This window comes from Aphelocoma coerulescens, chromosome 13, assembly GCF_041296385.1.
Source record: "Aphelocoma coerulescens isolate FSJ_1873_10779 chromosome 13, UR_Acoe_1.0, whole genome shotgun sequence".
NCBI classification, from domain to species: Eukaryota; Metazoa; Chordata; class Aves; order Passeriformes; family Corvidae; genus Aphelocoma; species Aphelocoma coerulescens.
The window spans coordinates 16,559,956-16,577,097 of record NC_091027.1 but is presented as its reverse complement, the minus strand read 5'-3'; the positions used below and the strand labels follow the sequence as shown (position 1 = coordinate 16,577,097).

General features: G+C 51.5%; 1 protein-coding gene across 3 annotated transcripts in view; it reads left to right on the top strand.

The window, feature by feature from the left end:
• Positions 1 to 2,580: 2,580 nt before the first annotated feature.
• Positions 2,581 to 17,142, top strand: part of PFDN1 (prefoldin subunit 1) — a 39,016-nt gene continuing 24,454 nt past the window's right edge. For 2 of the 3 annotated variants that reach the window (XM_069029019.1, XM_069029017.1), the window contains exons 1-2: positions 2,581 to 2,738; positions 2,877 to 3,043. In XM_069029019.1, the coding sequence (XP_068885120.1) occupies positions 2,619 to 2,738; positions 2,877 to 3,043 (287 nt within the window). In that variant the 5' untranslated portion in view covers positions 2,581 to 2,618. The remainder of the gene's footprint in view (positions 2,739 to 2,876; positions 3,044 to 17,142) is intronic. The other variant, XM_069029018.1, reaches the window with a different exon arrangement.

Genomic DNA, 17,142 nt, shown 5'->3' with positions numbered 1-17,142 from the left:
CGCTTGGGTTGTTAATTTAATCATGGAGGTGGAAAGGAGTCGGAATTCTGAAGGCTGCGTTCAGCACCAATTCCGTGCTGGTGGGGTACTGCCGCCAGCAGCAGAGACCCTGAGTGTGTGGTCAGGGCTGCTGGATCAGCTTGTGCCATCCTTGGGGAGCAGTGTGGTGCAAGGGGTTGGGGGCAGGATCCATCCTGGCTTGGCCCCATGGGGATGATTTTGGAGATTTTCTTCATCTTTGCCAGCCGATGCTTGGGAGGGGTGTGATGTTTGTGGGTCTGCTCACCAAGCAAAGCTGCCTCTGGTATGAATAAAGCCACGCTGGCCCCTGATCCATTCAAATGGGAATGGTCCCTGGTTTTAGGCCAGCATTTGGAATTTAGACACTGGCACAGATTGCCCAGAGAAGCTGTGCCTGCCCCATGACTGGAGGTGTTCAAGGCCAGACTGAATCTCGCTTTGAGCAACTTGGTCTCCTGAAAGGTGGACTGGATTGTCTTAAAGGTCCCTTCCACCCAAATAATCTTATGATGGTTCTATGATTTGGCAAAAAACAATTCCAGAGGTGGACTCCCACCTCTCTTGAAAGGAATCCCAGCTGTTCTTGTGGTGATTGCAGGTTCCCGGAGCTGAGGTAATTCCAGCAAGTATCACTTCATACAGTGGGTCAGGAATGATTCCTTTTTTGCAGTTAAAATAACCTCTTAATCAGTTCTTTCCTCTCCCCTGGGGGAAGTGAGTTCGGGGGAGTTGCTGGCTCTGGTAGAGAGCTTTGAGGCAGAGAGAAACCTGCTCTCCCCTGCCCTCAGCGTCTGTAAACTCCAGTTAGCAAAGGGCAGAGCTGAAAAGCTGCTTTCCACACCAGCTTCTACAGTGTGCACGAAAGCCAGGTAATAAGGAATCTGCAGAGCTTTTTGGCCTAATTTGCCCAAACTTGAGCTCTGATAAAGTATGAAATAAACCCCTCCGTCAGTGAGCATAAAGCTTGCATAGGAGGCAAGTGTGGGGGTTCATCATGGTTGCGCAGCTGGTGAGTTTTGTGGTGGCAAAGCCTGGGCTATGGGAAGGGGGAACACAGCAATACCTGAGCAACATCTGAGCTTTCTAGTGCTTCCTGTGATGGGGCTGATGGACACAGCTGTGGCCAAGGAGAGAGAGGGTGACAGTAGTGTTATGCTCTGGCCAGCAGGTCCAAGGTGATTCTTCCCCTCTAACATGTTCAGCTCTGGTGTCTCCAAAGTAAGAAAGACATGGAACTGTTGGAGCAAGTTCAGAGGAAGCCACAAAGTCAGTAAGAGGGAGAATCTTCTCTATGAAGACAGATGGAGAGCTGGGGCTGTTCTGATGGAGAAGAAAAGGCTGAGTGGAGAACTCATTGAAACCTTTCAGTGTCTGAAGTGGCCTCCAAGGAAGCCAGAGAAGGACTCTTCATCAGGAACTGTAGTGACAGGACACGGAGTAACAGGGACAGACTGAAAGAAGGAAAATTTGGCTTAGATATATGGAAGAAATTCTTTATTGTGAAGGTGGTGAGGGACGAGAACAGGTTGGAGAAGTTGTAGCTTCCCCATCCCTGGGAATCTCCAAGGCCACGGTGGATGGGGCTTGGAGCAACCTGGGATAGTGGAAGGTGTCCCTGCCCATGGCAAGGGGCAGGTGGGATGAGATGATCTTTAAGGTCCTTTCCAACTCCATAACATTCTGTAATTCCCAGCTAAGGCATGGATGGCTCTCCCTCTCCGGGGTCTCCGGGCCTTCTCCCCCCCCCAGGCGGGGCCGGCCCGACGGGGGTGGTGGCGGCCCCACAGCCCCACCGGGTGTAGCCGGCCCTGCGAGGGCACCGCAGGGCGCGGCCTGGCCTGAGGAGCCCCCACTCCGGTCGGGGCCGGTCCCACGGGAGCCCCCAGGGCCGGTCGGTGCCGCGGCCGGTCCCACGGGAGCCCCACTCCGGTCGGGGCCGGTCCCACGGGAGCCCCACTCCGGTCGCTCCCGGTCCCACGGGAGCCCCCACTCCGGTCGGTGCCGGGGCCGGTCCCACGGGAGCCCCCACTCCGGTCGGTGCCGGTCCCACGGGAGCCCCACTCCGGTCGGTGCCGGGGCCGGTCCCACGGGAGCCCCACTCCGGTCGGTGCCGGTCCCACGGGACCCCCACTCCGGTCGCTCCCGGTCCCACGGGAGCCCCACTCCGGTCGGTGCCGGGGCCGGTCCCACGGGAGCCCCACTCCGGTCGGGGCCGGTCCCACGGGACCCCCACTCCGGTCGCTCCCGGTCCCACGGGAGCCCCCACTCCGGTCGGTGCCGGGGCCGGTCCCACGGGACCCCCACTCCGGTCGGGGCCGGTCCCACGGGAGCCCCCACTCCGGTCGGGGCCGGTCCCACGGGACCCCCACTCCGGTCGGTGCCGGGGCCGGTCCCACGGGAGCCCCCACTCCGGTCGGTGCCGGTCCCACGGGAGCCCCCACTCCGGTCGATGCCGGGGCCGGTCCCACGGGAGCCCCCACTCCGGTCGGTGCCGGTGCCGGTCCCACGGGGCCCCCACTCCGGTCGGCCCCGACCCGCGGCCCCCGCGCGTCCCGCCCGCGGGTGGGGCCCTCACTGCCCCGCCCCGCCCCCCGCGCATGCGCCCTGCGCCGACAAGATGGCGGCGCCCGTGGACCTGGAGCTCAAGAAGGTGCGAGACCCCCGCCCGTGTGTTTCTCTTCCATGTGTGCTCTCTCCTTGTGTCCCACCCTTCCACTGTATGTCCTGCCCCCTCCATGTATCCCCACCTGTGTCCCCCTCCGTGTCCCGGCGTTGCCGGCCGGTCCCCTCGTGCCCGCAGCCCGGGGCCGGTTGTGCCCCCGCCGCCCCTCACCCCGGCGTTCTTCCCTGGCCAGGCCTTCACGGAGCTGCAGGCCAAGGTGATGGACACGCAGCAGAAGGTGAAACTGGCCGACCTGCAGATCGAGCAGCTCACCAAGACCAAGAAGCACGCGCACCTCACCGACACGGAGGTGATGATGCTGGTGGACGAGACCCGCATGTACGAGGGCGTGGGACGGATGTGAGTATCGGCCGGAGCGGGGGACACCCCAGCTCCGTGCGCCGGGAGAGGGGCCCCTCGATTCAGGAAGGACAGTGAGGGGCTGGAGCGTGTCCAGAGAAGGATAATGGAGCTGGGGAAGGGTCTGGAGCACAAAGACTGGCTGAAGGAGCTGTGGGGGCTCAGCCTGGAGAAAAGGAGGCTCGAGGGGGACCTTCTTGCTTTCTGCAACTCCCTGACTGGAGAGTGGAGCGAAGTGATTGTCAGGCTTTTCTCCCAGGTAACAAGTGATGAGAGGACATAGTCATAAACTGCATCAAGGGAGGTTTAGGTTGGACATTAGGAAGAATTTCTTCACAGAAAGGGTAATTAAACATTGGAAGGGGCTGCCTAGGGAGGTGGTGGAGTCACCATCCCTGGAGGTGTTTAAGGAAAGAGTAGTTGACAAGATGGTGTTGGGTCATAGGTTGCACTCAGTGACCTCAGAGGTGTTTTACAACCTGATTGATTCTGTGATTCTGAGACCCCCAGCCTGAGTCTCTATGAAGCCTCCAGTCTGCTGCCCTGGGCAGGAGGCTCTCCCCTTCACAAAGAGCACACCAGCTTCTTCTCAGCAAATTAATTTGTTTCTTTTTTCTCATTGTCTTTCATTTTTAATTTCAGCAATCTGCCTGCGAAGGCAGCGAGGCTTACTGGGTTTCAGCTCTTGGTGTTAGGCACTGGTTGCCTTGAAGAAGGGCTGTTACAAATTATATTGGCTTTGTGTGGTTTTGCTTGCTGGCTCAGCTCCTGGCCTCGATGCTCTCCTCTGGCACCTCTGGGGAGTTTGTAATTTCAGCTAGCAGAGCAATGGCATTTGTGAGAAGGCCCTCACAGATCTGCCCAGAATCAGTCAGTTCCAATGTAGTTAATGTCCAACTCCGTGAAAACCCCCTGTGCATAGTTCCTGTACTCAGGGCTTTACTGGCACAGATGTTCTACAGAAACGTCCTTTGCACTGTCGTGCCAGGGAATGGATCTAATGTCATTGTTTGGATTTTTTTCAAACCCTTGGAAGTGAGCATAAAGCTTGTATGGGTAGTCCCAGTGCACTCTTAAAGATGTGCTTCTGTGTGTTGGATGGCTGTCAAAAAAACACCTTAAACCAGAGCTGAGGTGTTCTGATGGATTTCTGGAATGCACTTTGGTGGGATTTCAGCAGCCTCTGATAGAAGACCATATAAAGTGGTCTTTGAGTAGAATGGTTTCACCATATAAAGAGGTTTCAAATCTGAAACACATGCTTGCTTGACAAATATCACATTAGATTTCTGTGCTTCTGGTTTGAGAAATAGGATTTTGTCTCATGTGAGTTGGGTAACAGTGATGACTGCTCAACTCGGGACGTGGTTTGTGAAATACTGGATCTGCTCTGACTGCTGCCAAAAGGGGTGATAGTATCGACCTCTTCCCCACCCTTTTACCCCACCTTCTTCGTGTCAAAGTGGGTGATCACAGGACTGAGCAGTGAACCAGGTCAGACTGCAAGTGCCCTGATCCATGAGCCCACGCAATTTCCAGACTGAGCTGTAGGAAGATGGCAGGACTGGGAAGCCAGGAATGGGGTGTACTTTGCCTTTTCCTAAGAGCTTTCAGGGGAGTTGTACCCAGGCTAATGGAGCTGTTCAGAGTGGCAGAGTTCCCTTCTTGGTTCCCACTAAATAAACTTTTCCAAGTAGGTGCCTTAAATGCTGAGTTTGGTGGGGATGCTGGTGACTGGTACCTCAAAAGGAGACAGATTCTGGTTTCTTGCAAGAGGCGACTGACTGACCCGGGCAGGCTGTAGGGGTAGCAAACACTCGTGTTTGGAGTAGTCATGAGATGTCTCAAAAGGCTTTTTTGTTCTGTTTGGGTTTGTCACAGAGCAGACAGATGAAGAGTAAAAGATAATTCTGGAGTCAACATGTTTTTCTAAAGCTTTTTCAAAACCCAAAAGTACAGAGTGCCTTTGTACTGGGGAAGTCCCTCGAGGTACTTAAGAAACGTGAGTGTGTCGGTCTTTATCATTAAATAATCCTGCCTGTGAATCAGATGTGGGGAGCAGATGTTATTTTGTCATGGTCTGAAGTGCATTGTTCTACTTTTCTGTTTCTGCCTCCTCCTTAGGAGTAAGACCAAGCCTTCTGGGTGCCTTAAACCATTTACCCTTCCTGTGTGCAGGGGCTGTGGGAGCCCCAGTCTTCTGGAGTCCTCTCTTCCTTACCTTTCCATGACCAGACAGGTGTGAGGCCTGGCTGGCAGCTCTGGCTCCTCAGGGATGGCAGAGGCGCCAGCAGGAAAATATTTGCATTGTGATATTGTTTAAAAGCTGAACTCTTCATGGTCTTTGTTGTATTAGTTGCTATGTAAATACAGATTAAGAAAATGCTCTTCTTCTGAATGCTACTCATTCATGCTTTTTTTTTCCCTTCGTTTTCCCTGCCTGAGCTTGACAGGGTATTTCTGTGAGCTCTGCCTGTCCTGGCTGTGGGGCTGAAGCTGCCTTGCCAATTGGCACTGATGCTCTTGGTGGGATCTTGTGTCACTTTCTAGTGCAGAGAGCTTGAACCAAGTACACAAGGAACTTCCTGGAGTCCACCCTGGCAGAGAATTTATAGCTGAAATTTGGGCTTTTAGCAAAGCAGGCCAAAGCAACCCTTCAACAGAACTTAAAATCCAAGGGCAGTCTGGCATCTGGAGACCAAAGGAGGTGGTCACTATGGTTCTTCTGGACACAGAAGCCATGTTCTGTGAAGTGGACTAGCAGATGTCCTTCATGGACATGTGAGTTCGGCCACCATAGGCATATTTGTGATGTCTTAATTTGATTTGCATAGTCCAGTGTGCAAATAGTGGAGCTCTAAAGGGTTTCAGTTACCCAGGAAGGGTGGAGGTTTGCGTCACTGTTTACTCTGATTATCAGGGCTCTTCTGCTTGAATAACTAAATTCTTGAAGTAAGTTTTATGCTTCTATTCCTGTGCTTAACTTTTTTTTTTAAAATTTCCTTTTTTTCTTCTCTAACCCATCTAAGCTGCCACTTAGAATCTGGCCTCTGATAGGGTTTCTGTGTTCCTCCTCCAGCTTGGGTGGTTTGGGCTGTATGCAGTGGGCTAGCACGTACCCTTCTGTAGGACAAGATACTCCAGGTCTTCGTGGAATTTGAAGGCTTGAGGAACTGTGGTGACGTGCTGCATCCTGGGAGGAAGCCTGACTGGCTGGGTACTTCCTTGTGCGCTACTTGGAAAGCAGTTTTGTGGTTTTTATTTTCTGAACTCCTATCCTGAGTCTCTTTCCTTCCCAGAAGGTTTTCCCTCCACTGCTGATGAATGTGAAGGTTTTCATTTGTTGTTCCTTAACTTGGTTTTTTTTTGTTTTTTTGTTTTTTTTTTTGGGAAATACTGCAGTTTGTGTAACGTGCTGAGGCCTTACTGGGCTCCACATGTGGGGCTCAATTTACTCTTGCTAAAGCTATTTTTGGTTTGACACAAGAAATGTCAGTGCCACATAGCATGAGCTGATGAATTGCTGTGTACTGTACATATCCGTGAGGCTGGGATCTCATCTGGGTGCTGGCATCTTGCCAAATACATTTCAGTTCTGTTACTTCATACTCTTTTGAAAGGCCTGTTACGTAGCCTGAGACAGCTACCACTGTGCTGGACTTCTGCTTAAGCTATTTGTGAACTGATATCATCGTGTTGCTTTGAGAACTATGTTGAAAGTTTAAGCTTCAGAATTCTGTCTGAATATTTCAGACCTTTCCCTTTACATTCTTCTAGCCCATAACCTGGACAAGATCATTATTTACAGAAGAAAAATGTCTAGCACTTGGCATGGGGCACTGTGAGGAGAGTGCTGCAGTTTTTCGTGCTGTGCCAAAATAGACAGTCAGTTTTGGTTTGATATTGCTTTATCATCAATTTACTTGTACAGCAAATGGGAGAACACTAAAAGAGAAAATATAAGTGAGAATCAAATACTGTAGCACAACTTTTGGCTCAAGATTTAATGCAAGTATATTATCACAGCTGTCCCTATAAAATGACTTTGTGCCATTACAGTATTTTATGGGACAGCTGTAATAATATGACTTTAAACTTCTAAAAAAATTTTTTAAGGAGTGGTTCAGATTTTTGGTGGCTGAACCATATGCAGGTGAAACCTGAGAGAGAATAAAATGTTCTTGATGATTCCTTGGATTTAAATGCATTCTTGCTTTTACTGTGGTACTTGGTTTTGTTGGAAAATGAGGCATGGTCAGTCACGGTAAGCTCTTTGCTGAACCCCCAGAGGCAGCAGTCCCTGCTGCACATCACTCAGTACAGCTGCAGGAGCTGCATTTTCACCGTTTGTGTGTGTGAGGTGTTCGATTCTGCCAGCACAGAACACGGCAGCTGCCCTGTGCTTCCCGCTCACATGTCAAAAATTTCACAAAGAGCTGAAGGACACCCCAGGCTTAACCTTGATGGTTCTGTTACTAACTATAGGCTGGTGTGTGAAATCTGAGTGGCCTCTCCATGGCCCATCTCCATGGGGAAGGCTTGGTGAGGGCTGGCTGCTGGAGCCTGGCTGCCGAGGAGCTGACAGGTGCCACATGAGTCCCAGGGACCAGCGTGTTGCTTTCAGCCTCTGGTCAATATGTGGTTTAGAGACTTGAAGTTCCTCCATGTAGCTATTGGAAAAGGGAGGACTTATTTTCCACAGTGAGTCTGGTGTGTGGAGAAGTTCAATCAGGCACTAAGCTGTGAAAATTTGGGTCCAGCTGCTTGACCACTGCTTCTGCTGCACATTGAACGAGCTGTTGGGAGCTGGTGCACGAGGAACCAAAGGCTGCGTGGGCATAAGCCAAAAGGTTTTCCATCACACAGTTGGTTTTTATTGCAGGTTTTTCCTGATTTTGAGCTACTCACTTTTGTTGCAGCCCGAGTAATGATCTTCACAGTGTTGTTAGGTGCGAGTTGGGCTGTCAAAGTTTGCAAGATCTTTTTAGAGAGCTGTCATGGAATGCAAAAATGAGAATGATGCACGCAGGGGTGATGCAATAGTCGTCTGTGCTGCTGCCTGTGACTTGGTCTGTGAGGTGAGGGGCAGCAGTTGGTTGTCATCCCCTTCCTGGTTAATTAGGAGTGTGAGAGGAGCAGAGCTGATCCATGGACTTTGTGGTTACTGCTGGCAGTAGTGGGATACTGGGAATCTGGACTTCTGGATTTGGTTCCAGCTCAGAAAGGGAGCTTGTTCTCTTGGGCACAGGCTCCTTTTCCAACTTGACATCTGATTTCCAAACACATTCCTTCTCCACTGCCCTGCCCCCGCTTAGTTCTTGATCTTATTCCTGCTGCCCAGGGCTCATTTGTAATCTCCTGGATATCTTGGTCCAGTTATAGCTCTTCTGCCCTGCTGCTCTACATAATTTCTCCATGCAATACTGAAACGTCAGAGAAGAAAAGATTTCCATGGCTTGTGTGCAAGATGTCTATCTGCCCCATTCTAGGAAACAGCTGCATTCCTTTAAAGAATCAGCTTTAGACAAGAGAACTTGGATGTGTCTGATAAGTCAGTGTTTGTGAAGTGCATAAGCAGCAGAAACAAGGGTCTTACAATAAAAATAATAGCTAATTTAAAATAAAAATAGGTCTTCTACTTATCCCCAGTGGAAGTAAACCTGTTGGTTATAGTCCCCCACCTACTGTGTGGGTGTTCTGATAGAAGATTAGCAATACAGCTTTTCCTCTTACTTGTCTCCCTTGCCTGGGGACATTTAACTCTTTAGGAACATTTTGCTATTGGGACTAGGACTATGGCATTCACACGAGTCTGTTCCATTCTCTTCTTTATCCCTAACTTTTTCTCTACCTGTTACCTAGACAACACAGAGGAAGGAGCTACCTGAGTAAGCTTACCAGAGATGAAATCTAAACTGGGAAGAGTAAGGGTCAGAAGGGAGACTGAGTGCTCCCACAGGCTGCCTTTGTTGCTAGAGGAGGGAGTTTGATGTGCTGTGAGCCACAGGCAATGTGCTGTCATGGAAATGCCAGAGCCTTCAGGAAGCCTGCACTCTCAGGGCAGCACTTGCAGGTTGGGCTCCTGTGGATTGAGGGCTGTAGTAAGGCACCTGGGCTTTGTCCCTGCCTCTAGAGAGAGGGAGGCTGAGCTCTCTTGCAGATACAGCCCGTCTCTGGCTCAGAGTTCTCTTTGGATATATGCTAGACAAGTATTAAATGTTCTGAGAAGCTTACACAGCTCCTGCTTTTGTGACTTGCTGTGCCAAATGGCTTTGCAAAACCATTATGGAACATGACTGACTGATTTCTGAAGTTCTCCAAGCACTTAAAGTGTCACTCTGGTATTCTGAAACAGCAAGGAACTTCCATTTATTTTAATATTTAGTGGATTTAAAGTACTGTATTTTGAATCTTTTTCCCCACTTCCTGAAGGAAGTTTTGGAATCAAGGGTGAGAGTCCCTGGAGAAGCACTGAATGCTAGAGCACTTCTTTCAGAATACAGAGCTGTTTCTCTGGTTTAGCACAGAGGATGTGGCTTTCCTGCAGCAGAGAAGAATGGCCACATCACTGGCCCAAAGAAGTACTGGGGGAGTCCTTGTTGTATTCCTGTCTTGCTTGGAGATGCCCTTCCAGGTGTGGAGTCAGTGGATATGCAGCCAGCAGGGCAGGGTGTGACAAGGTATTCAGGGCCCACAGCGGTCAGATGGAGGTGCCCAGTCAGTCTCTGAGCTGGGATGTGAATGTCAGCACAAGATACAAATTTTATGTGGAGCAGCCTTAAAACAAATGAGAAATCTAAGTCTGAACATCCTGGCCTTGTCACCTGTTCAAAGCCTGAAAGAAGGAGAGGCTCGTTCATGACCCCTGCATTAAAACACTGAATTAAATATGAGGAAACCAATCCCATGGCATGAGAACTCCATTTTACACAAGTTTAATTTGGAGATGCAAGAACCAAAGTGCTGCATCAAATCTTAAACCAAATGCAAGACAACATCTGTCTTGAATTCTTACTTTGTTTCCTCCAAAACTATTTGCTGGATTAACAGAATGTTTCAGCCAATTTCGGGGAAAAAAAAAATCAAGCTTTCTGAGAAGAAACAATTTTCAAAAACAACATCCAGCCTTTTTTGGTCCACAGATGCTGATTCTAAAAAGTTTGTTCTTGCTGATTAGGACACAGCAGTGTGGTTGTTTTAGTGCTAGCTAATTGTTGGGGTTTCAGTTTAGTCCTAGTTTTTTTTCTGTTAAAGGAATTTTTTCCCATAGCATGTTGCTAGGAGATAAATGGCCATACTTGAGAGGAGATAGCCATACTTAAGAAAGACAAAAGGGCCCGTCCAGGCTTTTGTTCTCACCTGGCGGGCAGTTCAGTTCGCTCTCAGCGTCTGGAGAGAGAAGCCGCGGAGAGAAGAGCTGCTGGTTCCCGTTTTCGGCGTCTTTCCTTTCTGCTGGGAACAACACCGGGGATCCCAAAGCTGCTTTTCCCTGCCCTGCTGGAGGCTGGGCTGTGGCCGCCCGCCCCGCTGCTGCTTCGAGCCTTCGCTACGCTGTAGCCGTGCTCACCCTGCCTGCCTGGAGCCCCGGGGGGTTCCCCTTTTGGATACATCTCGTCTGCCACCCGGGATTTGTGTTTGTGCCTGCCGCTCCAGCCTACCAGTCCAGCCTGCTGTTTCCGGGAACCGGGACCAGCTGCCCACCGGTTTGTGAAGCTCCTTTGTTCCATCCTTTCCCGGGATCCCAGGGCATCAGAGCGGCCGCGTGCTCCCCGAGCTCGCTCCGGAGCGCCCCCTGCAGCCGCGGGGGAACCATCGCACCTGCCCTGCTCACCGGGAGCCGCCAGCGATCCCTGCCGGCTGCGAGCGGAACTGCACCCGAGGGGAAATAGCCTGACAGCCGAGAAGGCTGGGACTGGGTTTGTGTTTGCTGTTACTGTCATAGTTGTTGCTGTTTTGTTTGACTAGTTATATATATATATCTATATATATATATAGTAAAGAACTGTTATTCCTATTTCCCACATCTTTGCCTAAAGACCCTTGATTTCAAAATTATAATAACTCAGAGGGAAGGGGTTATCTCTGCCACTCCAAGGGAGGCTCCTGCCTTCCTTAGCAGACACCTGTCTTTCAAACCGAGACAGATCTTGGCGCCCAACGTGGGGCCTGAGGGCATTAAGAGAGAGAGGTGAAAAAGGAATAACAGTTCCTGGATAACTTAATTTGGTGTGTTGGATATAGGAACCTTGGTAGGCAGCACTATGTGGTCTACTTTGCCCTGGTTCGGGTGGCATGTGGCCGTGGCTATATTCTTCCCCTTTGCAGCTCCTTACTTGAATATGGGTCCTCTGACTAAGGCTACCATTGCTGTTATCCAGCTTGTGCTATGGGTCGAGAAGGTGAGGAATTCATGGGTTTTTAACTTCCTCCGGAATGTGGGCACGTGGATAAATGGCTATCACACACTGAGCGCATGTTTTTGGGGTTATGTTAACAATGGTACCTTCTGTGAGGAAATGACACCAGGGGAAGTTTTCCCCCCAACCCCTCAACCAGTTATTTGGACCCACCCCATCAATTTTCGAAGGGTTTAGATTCCCTCTGAATACTAACCACCTGCTGCTGGTAGGCCTACTCTATTTAGCATTCAAGGATAAGTTGAGATTGGCTTGGATAACTACCCAGACACCAGCCCTAGAGACTAGAGATCCTGCCCCAGAGCCTGATCCTGCCCCAAAACCTGACATGGCCCCAGAGAGTAAAGTTCCTACCCCAGAGCCTGATCCTGCCCCGGAACCTGACACGGCCCCAGACACTAGAGATCCTACCCCAGAGCCTGATTCAGCCCCAGAGCCTGACACAGCCCCAGACACTAGAGACCCTCCCCCACAGCCAGATACCGCCCAACAGCCCACCTCAGAAATGGACTACCCGAAATGGGTGGGGGTACTGGCGAAAGGGATGCAGGAGATGTGCCAGGAGATGGGCCAGGTGCGCAAGGAGATATGCCAGGAGATGGGCCAGGTGCGCAAGGAGATGTGCCAGGAGATGGGCCAGGTGCGCCAGGAGATGGGCCAGGTGCACCAGGGGATATGCCAATTGCTAAGGGAATACACCTCCTCAGCTAGTGAAAAAACCTCTCCCTGCCCCAAAAAGGGTGAGTCTGACGGTGCAGCAGTGGAACCCACGGATGTTACAACCACCCAGGTTTCAGCTGAACCCCAAGGACAAGTACAGCCAGCAGCAGTCGCCCCTGTGCAGAGGAGGAAGTGTAAGACCAAATCAGTACGACCAGTTAATGATGATGGGGAACCAGGGCCCTCACAACCAGCAGGTGAGCCAGAGCCAGAAATCATCATTGAGTCCCTCTCGTACGACAGTCTCCGTGGTATGCGAGATGACATTGTGCGAAGGGGGCGTGAGCCTTATACCACCTGGCTGCTTCGGGTTTGGGACCTCATGGGCACAAGTGTGCAATTGGATAGTGGTGAGGCAAGGTATCTGGGATCGTTGACCCAGGACCCAGGTGTGAACCAGGTATTTGTGAGGGAGCCAGGGCCCCTTTCTCTCTGGGACCAGCTCTTAATGAGTGTGAGAGAAAGGTTCATTCACAAAGAAAGAATGCAGGAGTACCATCATAGAATGCAGTGGAAGACACTTGAGGAAGGGATCCAGCAGCTAAGAGAGGTGGCAGTATTAGAGGTACTCTTTGGGAGGGATGGACAGCACGGTAATGACCCCGATAAGGTCCGGTGCACAGGACAGATGATGTGGAACCTGGCAAGACTAGGGCCATCGCAATACACCACCTTCATTGCAACCATTGATGCTGACAATAACCGAGAAACAGTGGGCTCTGTTGCCAACAAGCTCAGGAATTATGACAGCATGGTCAATGGTCCACTGAAAGCTCATGTCTCTGCTGTGGTCCAGGACCTCAAAGAGGAGATGAAGGAGATGAGGAAGGAAATGAGGGAGGAGATGGAGGAGATGAGGAAGGTCAGTGTGGCACCAGTGCGAGTCACAGGCCCCCAGGTCAGAGCCCGTCGTCCCCCTGCGAGAGAGAGAGGGTACACCCCACGAGCTGAGCTGTGGTTTTTCCTGTGTGAGCATGGGGAAGACATGAGAAGGTGGGATGGGAAACCCACTTCTGTCCTGGCAGCGCGGGTGCGTGAACTCAAGGAGGGAGGCACTAACCGAGGGGGTTCCGCTAAGGTGAAAGTAGCCTCAGCCTCCCGTGACCGAGCTGCCAGGTATTACAGACAGGAGGATGATATGTCAGATCCCCTCGAAGGTACCTCTAGTATGTATGCCCAGGGAAAGAATGATAACCAGGGCTAGAGGGGCCCTGCCTCTAGCCAGGAAGAGGCACGGGAGAACCGGGTTTTCTGGACGGTGTGGATCCGATGGCCTGGCACATCAGAGCCACAAAAATATGATGCATTGGTTGATACTGGGGCACAGTGTACTTTAATGCCATCGGGACATGTGGGGGCAGAACCTGTATCCATTGCTGGGGTGACTGGGGGATCACAGCAGTTGACCCTTTTGGAAGCTGAGGTGAGCCTGACTGGGAAGGAGTGGCAAAAGCATCCAATTGTGACCGGTCCAGAGGCCCCATGTATTCTGGGCATAGACTTCCTCCGGAATGGCTATTACAAAGACCCAAAGGGACTCAGGTGGGCATTTGGGATTGCTGCTGTGGAGGCAGAGGGCATTAGACAATTGAATACCCTGTCTGGACTATCAGAGAATCCTTCTGCAGTTGGGCTCCTGAAAGTGGAAGAGCAACGAGTGCCAATTGCCACCTCGACAGTGCACCGCCGGCAGTATCGGACAAATCGAGATGCTGTGATTCCCATCCACAAGATGATTCGTGAGCTGGAGAGCCAAGGGGTGGTCAGCAAGACCCACTCACCCTTCAACAGCCCCATTTGGCCTGTGCGCAAGTCTGATGGGGAATGGAGATTGACTGTGGACTATCGTGGCTTGAATGAAGTGACTCCACCACTGAGCGCTGCTGTGCCGGACATGTTGGAGCTCCAGTATGAGCTGGAGTCCAAAGCAGCGAAGTGGTATGCCACCATTGACATTGCCAATGCATTTTTCTCCATTCCTCTGGCAGCAGAGTGCAGGCCTCAGTTTGCTTTCACCTGGAGGGGTGTGCAGTACACCTGGAACCGACTGCCCCAGGGGTGGAAGCACAGTCCCACCATCTGCCATGGACTGATCCAGGCTGCACTGGAAAAGGGTGAGGCCCCAGAACATCTGCAGTACATTGATGACATCATTGTGTGGGGGAACACCGCAACAGAAGTGTTTGAGAAAGGAGAGAGAATAATCCAAATTCTCCTAAAAGCTGGTTTCGCCATCAAGAAGAGCAAAGTCAAGGGGCCTGCCCGAGAGATCCAGTTCCTGGGAGTGAAGTGGCAAGATGGACGGCGTCAGATTCCCACTGAGGTCATCAATAAGATCACTGCGATGTCTCCACCAACCAACAAGAAGGAAACACAAGCTTTCCTAGGCGCCATAGGTTTCTGGAGGATGCACATTCCTGAGTACAGCCAGATTGTGAGCCCTCTCTACCTGGTTACCCGCAAGAAGAACGATTTCCACTGGGGCCCAGAACAACAGCAAGCCTTTGCCCAGATCAAGCAGGAAATCGCTCACGCCGTAGCCCTTGGCCCAGTCAGGACAGGACCAGAGGTGAAGAACGTGCTCTACTCTGCAGCCGGGAACAATGGTCTGTCCTGGAGCCTCTGGCAGAAGGTGCCTGGTGAGACTCGTGGCCGACCGCTGGGATTCTGGAGCCGAAGCTACAGAGGGTCCGAAGCCAACTACACTCCCACAGAGAAAGAAATCTTGGCAGCTTATGAAGGAGTCCAAGCTGCCTCAGAGGTAATTGGAACTGAGGCACAACTCCTCCTGGCACCCCGACTACCGGTGCTGGGGTGGATGTTCAAAGGAAAGGTTCCCTCCACGCATCACGCCACCGATGCTACTTGGAGCAAATGGATCGCCCTCATCACGCAGCGCGCCCGAATTGGAAACCCAAGTCGCTCTGGGATCTTGGAAATAATTACGAACTGGCCAGAAGGTGAGACCTTTGGGTTATCTTCTGAAGAAGAAGAGGAGCAGGTGACGCGTGCCGAAGAAGCCCCACCGTATAACGAGCTACCAGAGAGTGAAAAACAATATGCCCTCTTCACTGATGGTTCCTGCCGAATTGTAGGCGCTAGCCGGAAATGGAAAGCCGCTGTATGGAGCCCCACACGACAAGTTGCACAGGCTACGGAAGGAGAAGGTGGATCGAGCCAATTTGCTGAACTCAAAGCCGTTCAATTAGCTCTGGACATTGCTGAAAGAGAGAAGTGGCCAAAGCTCTACCTTTACACTGATTCATGGATGGTAGCCAATGCTCTGTGGGGTTGGCTGGAAAGGTGGAATAAGGCAAAATGGCAGCGCAGAGGAAAACCAATCTGGGCTGCTGAGGAGTGGAAAGACATTGCCGCTCGAGTAGAGAAGCTATCTGTGAAGGTCCGTCATGTAGATGCTCACATTCCCAAGAGCCGGGCTAATGAAGAACATCGTAATAACAAGCAGGTAGATCAGGCTGCGAAAATAGAGGTGTCCCAGATAGACCTGGATTGGCAACATAAAGGAGAGTTGTTCCTAGCTCGATGGGCCCATGATGCCTCAGGCCATCAGGGCAGAGATGCCACCTATAAGTGGGCACGAGACCGAGGGGTGGATCTGACCATGGACAGTATCTCCCAGGTCATCCATGACTGTGAGACATGCGCTGCGATCAAGCAAGCCAAGCGGGTGAAGCCCCTGTGGTATGGTGGGCGGTGGTCCAAATACAAGTATGGGGAGGCCTGGCAGGTTGATTACATCACACTGCCTCAAACCCGCCAAGGCAAGCGCCATGTGCTCACAATGGTAGAAGCCACCACAGGATGGCTGGAGACCTACCCTGTGCCTCACGCTACTGCCCGGAACACCATCCTGGGCCTTGAAAAGCAAGTCCTTTGGAGGCATGGTACCCCTGAGAGGATTGAATCTGACAATGGGACTCACTTCAAGAACAGCCTTATAAACACCTGGGCTAGAGAACATGGCATTGAGTGGGTGTACCACATCCCTTACCATGCACCAGCAGCTGGGAAGGTTGAGCGGTGTAATGGACTGCTTAAAACCACCTTGAAGGCGCTGGGTGGGGGGAGTTTCAAAAACTGGGAGGTGCATTTAGCAAAAGCCACCTGGTTAGTTAACACCCGAGGCTCCACCAGCCGAGCCGGCCCTGCCCAATCCGAACCCCTACAAACAACAGATGGGGATAAGGTTCCAGTGGTGCACATGAGAGGTATGCTTGGAAAAACTGTTTGGGTAAAGTCTGCCTTGAGCAAAGGCAAACCCATCCGTGGGGTTGTTTTTGCTCAGGGACCAGGTTGTACCTGGTGGGTGATGCAAAGGGATGGAGAGACCCGATGCATACCGCAAGGGGACCTTGTTTTAGGGTGAACTACCCATGGCTCTGTACTTGTATCAGTATCAGCATGTACATATGTATATAATTTAGGTGATGCTTGTATTTATATGGTTAAAAAGTTAAGTTTCATGTAACATGTTAGTATGGAAAAAAATTTGGGGTGGATAATGTTGGGGTTTCAGTTTAGTCCTAGTTTTTTTTCTGTTAAAGGAATTTTTTCCCATAGCATGTTGCTAGGAGATAAATGGCCATACTTGAGAGGAGATAGCCATACTTAAGAAAGACAAAAGGGCCCGTCCAGGCTTTTGTTCTCACCTGGCGGGCAGTTCAGTTCGCTCTCAGCGTCTGGAGAGAGAAGCCGCGGAGAGAAGAGCTGCTGGTTCCCGTTTTCGGCGTCTTTCCTTTCTGCTGGGAACAACACCGGGGATCCCAAAGCTGCTTTTCCCTGCCCTGCTGGAGGCTGGGCTGTGGCCGCCCGCCCCGCTGCTGCTTCGAGCCTTCGCTACGCTGTAGCCGTGCTCACCCTGCCTGCCTGGAGCCCCGGGGGGTTCCCCTTTTGGATACATCTCGTCTGCCACCCGGGATTTGTGTTTGTGCCTGCCGCTCC